This window comes from Aplysia californica, unplaced genomic scaffold (assembly GCF_000002075.1).
Source record: "Aplysia californica isolate F4 #8 unplaced genomic scaffold, AplCal3.0 scaffold01166, whole genome shotgun sequence".
Classification (NCBI taxonomy): Eukaryota; Metazoa; Mollusca; class Gastropoda; order Aplysiida; family Aplysiidae; genus Aplysia; species Aplysia californica.
Genome location: NW_004798436.1, coordinates 70,697 through 75,655, shown reverse-complemented (window position 1 = coordinate 75,655; position 4,959 = coordinate 70,697). Strand labels below are relative to the sequence as shown.

At 39.7% G+C, this 4,959-nt stretch overlaps 1 protein-coding gene across 1 annotated transcript in view; it reads left to right on the top strand.

The window, feature by feature from the left end:
• LOC101857992 (UPF0705 protein C11orf49 homolog) overlaps positions 1 to 4,959 on the top strand; it is a gene marked incomplete at its 3' end in the record, with an annotated part of 17,102 nt that overhangs the window by 6,962 nt on the left and 5,181 nt on the right. The window contains 2 exon segments of the mRNA XM_005112027.3: positions 1,025 to 1,134; positions 2,929 to 2,983. Coding sequence (XP_005112084.3) covers positions 1,025 to 1,134; positions 2,929 to 2,983 — 165 coding nt within the window.

Sequence of the window (4,959 nt, the reverse complement as noted above, 5' to 3'; positions counted from 1 at the left end):
TGTGTATGTGTGTGTGTGTATGTATGTTCTGTGTGTGTGTGTATGTATGTGTATGTGTGTATGTGTGTGTGTGTATGTGTGTGTGTGTGTATGTGTGTGTGTGTGTATGTGTGTGTGTGTGTGTGTGTGTGTGTGTATCCAGTGCATTTAGGGGGTAACAAAGTCAGTAATGTTTCTGTAGTGCCTCTCTGTGTTCTCCAAGAAGAGCAGTCTCTCTCTCTCTTGCCCTTTTTAACTCACAGTGGAGCACAGGCCATCAACAACGTTACTCATTACTCCATCGAAGTCTGTCCTGAGCATCCTTTTCTAGCTGTTTCCGTGATGTCCCTGCCTTTTCCATTTTCGCTTGTACCGCTCGCCTCCATGTCATTTTTGGTCTTCCCTTCTTACGTTTTCCTTGTGGGTTCCACGTTAAAGCCCGTCTGATGATGCTTGTCGAGGGTCTCCTCAGGGTGTGTCCCATCCATTTCCTTTTCTTCACCTGTATGCCTTCCTTTACTGGCCTTTGGCTTGTTCTCTCCCACAGTTGAGCATTTGTGACTCGATTGTACCACTTGATCCCCACTATCCTTCGTAGGCATCTGTTTACGAAGCTCTGCAGTTTCCTTGCTGAAGAAGAGCAGTATCAGCTGATATTTTGCGTCCGTTGGTTCCATGTCTGGGACTCCGATGTGTTGGACACATACATGAAGAAGATGTTACCAGTTGTCATAGTGTTGTTATTATTGTTGTTGTTGTTGTTGTTGTTGTTGTTGTTGTCGTCACCACTCACTGAGACAGATTCGTGGGCAGTTGGCGGGTGCTTTGGTGTGGTTTGCTTCTTCTTTCCTATCAAACATTTATCGTCCTTTTCTCCCCTTCTTCTTTTTTATGTTTGTTACTCTCTTGTAACACCTCTAATCATTTGGCACTCTTATGACCTTATGCAGTTGCGAGCGCTGTAAAGCCTCTACTAAAAAAAAAAGGAGGCAGATTCTCTTCCAACCATTATAAATTTTTTGTGTGTTTTTCTTGACCCCCACAGCACCCCACCACTCAGCTCACTGAAGGAGATTCTCTTCAATCTGCCGCGGATTTCCTTCTACGAGTTCCTGATGTCCATAGCAAAGTCGGACTCCATAAACGCTCACATAGGTAAGAATTGAGACGTGTGGGTGGGAAGAGTTAAGAGAGGCTCCTACGTTGACTGCGTTTAAAATTAGTCCAAAGTCACATTTATATTAATCTTATTTCGAGCTAATGTGAGGCATCTATGTTGACTCTGTTTACAATGAGTCTAAAAAAGACACATATTTATATATGAATCTTATTTTGAGCTAATATTTGAATCTCTTTCCAACAAGTGTGATTAGCAGCCGCAGCGATTGGCTGTTTGTGTAGTAGGTGTTTTTTTTGTCAGAGCTTGGTATGTTATGGGTGCATGAATGGTTGGGTATGCACTAAACGTCTGGTGGGTGGTTAGCGGGTGCTCTGGTGTGGTTTGCTTCTTCTTTCCTATCAAACATCTATCGTCTTTATCTCCCCTCCTTCTTTTTTGTGTTTGTTACTCTCTTGTAACTCCTCTAATCTTCGGCACTTATATAACTTTATTGTGTTGCTAGTGCCGTAAAACTCTTACTAAAACTAAACTAAAAACGAAACGTCTAATTATGTAAGCCCTTGAAATTTTATTTAATTGTGAAGGACCTACAGCATTACCAGGGAGCTGGCACTATAAAAGTAGACTTTTGGTCTTTATTATTATTAGACGAGACGATATATCATGGAGAAAAAAAATTAGCTTTGTTGCATATCTGTCCTACGCCTATAATGATTTACGAGGTGAGCTGACAAAATGAGTTACTTATCGTATTTTAGCCTTATGGAAATAGATACATCACGCTTAGGCCTACTATAGGTGACGTTTTTACAATTTATAAGTACAAAATAATAAAAGGCATGATATAGTCATAGCTAAAGAATATGGCATGAATAGAAAATCTACAAATTTCACCCTATATAGTGTCGATTTTTGGCCAAATATAATGCCATTTGTGGATTGCGAGAAGTAACTCATTTTGTCAGCTCGCCTCGCATTTCATGTTTCAAACTCTTCAGTTGTCGCTGTGTGTGACTATTGTCTTGTGTACCTTTGTTGTGCAAGTACAGTTGAAATTGTCCAAGACAGCCACCCATTGTCGAGGGGAAAAGTGGTTGTCTTAGACAGGTGGATGTCTTGAACAATGTCATTATGATGTAGAAAAAAATGCAAGAGGGGAGTGGGAAGTGGTCGTTTGTACAGGTAATTGTCTAGGACGGGTGGCCGTCGCAGCACGTTCTACTGTACATCTTGCAAAAGACACACCTAGCGAGCATGTTCTTCCATTTCTTTTTCTTTCTGCCTTTCCACATATGCTTTTAGAAATTTTGAATGCTACTCTTAAACACAGTGACAACAACTCCTCAACTATAACAGTCATAACAACAAAAACAACAACAACAACAACAACAACCACAACAGTAATAACAACATAAACAAAACAACAACAGTAATAACAACATAAACAAAAAACCCAAAAACAACAAGAACAGGAATAACAACATAAACGAAAACAACAACATTAACGACAACAACAACAACAACAGAAGAATCAACAACAACAACAGCAGCTACAATAATTACAGGACTGCAAGGCCAACAGCAATGACAACAACAGCAACAACCAGAACACTCACGATGAAAACAACAGCCGCAAAAACAAGAACAACAAGAAAAAAAATAACAGTAGAATCAGCAACAACAGCAGCAGCAACAATAATTGGTACAGGAAAACAACAACATCAGCAATGACAGTCACAGCTGACGATGAAAACATTAGCCACAAAAACAATAATATGGTTATCCGGTTATCCTTCCACCCCCCCCCCCCCCCCCCCCCCCCAACACAGGTCGGTTACCCAGCAAGGCAGACTTACTCGAGGGAGCGGACGCAGAGCTAAGCTCGTGAGTTATTTATAGTTACCACTATTTATGGATTCATTACTTACTATCTGCGCGTACGTTATCCCATAATAATTTTTTCAGGGGACTATTCTCTCCGATCACAGTTGTGTTCTTGTGTGTGGTTCGACATTTTTTGAATATATCAATCATGTCCTTGAAGTGTTGAGTTAATTCTTCCTCACCATAAGACTCATTTTTTATTGTTTCATTTCTGATATAATGATTTACCTTTTTGTTGAGCCTACCCAGGCATGTAATCTTGTGTATAAACGTAACATCTGAATTCTCTGAAAGTATCGGCACAGCTTAAAAAAAAAAATAATGCCAAACTTCGACAGAATAAAGAAGGAGGGTTAAATTTTATATTGTGAAGGATTTTGTGAGTGATTTTAGATGGTGGTGCACGTGTGTTTATGCGTGTTGTGGAATTAATGTTTAACCCAATATCTCATCTGTTTAGGAAATTCCATCATGTATATATTTTGAGCGGGTGGTTGGCGGGTGCTCTGGTGTGGTCTGCTTCTTCTTTCCTATCAAACATCTATCGTCCTTATCTCCCCTTCTTCTTTTTTATGTTTGTTACTCTCTTGTAACACCTCTAATCTTCTGGCGCTCATATGACCTTATGCAGTTGCGAGCGCCGTAAAACCTCTACTAAAACAAGTATATTTTGATGTCTTGCTTTGAAAATGTAAAAAAATGTCTAATATATATGGAATAGAATGTGTTTGTTTTTGTACTTGAAAATTTGGCCATGTATTTTTTTCATGAAGCTATATATATATAAAATTCATTACGTATATCTAGGATTCAAGATTCTGACTGTCAAAGTTCCCAATCCAGGAACCTGCCCTCTGGTCAATAGTTCAGGTGGAACCGCTCAGTTTTGAGCTATATCGCTGACTCATCACTTTATATGTATCAGCCACCGAGATATAGATATATATATATATATATATGTATAAGTTTATATATATATAAGTTTCACACGCCCCTTCATCTGTGTACAATGCCATAATGTGTTCATCTGTGTGTTTGTACGTGTGTTCACCTTATATAGATCTCAAACGTACGTAGTCTGTGAGTATGTATATATATATCGCTGACTGGTCATATAAATACTTTTTCACTTAATCACTAACTTCTTGTCTTGCCATGCGACCGGTTCAAGGCGAATGGATGCGTACGAGCTTCACGCTCAAGCCAGATGTATGAAGAAATGAGACATGCCACTCTCGCCACTTCCCGGGTACTGAATCTCATGTGGGCAAAGATGGTGTTTGTCGTTGTTTTTTCTTCGACTTTTCTTTTAGTCTGCTTTCTCCTCTGTCGTACGTAGCCCGTGACGTTTCTCAAGACGTTTCTCAGTGACAGATCAGTCAGGAACATGGCAAGAGCTGAGAACTCACTCGTGTTTTGTTTTTTTCATATTTAACCCTATCCGTACGTCTTGTTTTACTATCGTTTCCATACGACGTGGGGAACTCTGTGCCACCACTTTCCAAAGAGGAAATTTACTCGTTAATCCGATCCATACGCTTTACATAGCAGTCTGTCAAAATGATTTTTTGAGAAATACAGAAAATTTCAAAGAGATCTTCGCTCTATAAGTATTCTAAAATGTGAGGAATACAACCCCGGGGGTACAAAATGACCCCAGGGCGTACGGATAGGGTTAACTGATTCAGCCCTCACTGCTGCCCACAGCGGCGGACTGTCTCCTGAGTTTTGAAGAAAGGGAGCAATAGATAAGAGCCACTCTGAAAGCAATAGATAAAAGAGTCGCTCTGAAAGCAATAGATAAAAGAGCCACTCAGAAAGCAATAGATAAAAGGGCCACTCTGAGTAGCTCTTATCTATTGCTCCCTTTCTTCACATCGTTTTCCTCTCTTCTTTTTCCCTTACCACTTTCATTGCAACCCTTTTTTTCTGTTGTCATTGAATAGTATTTTTTATTCTGAATATTTCTATTTGCC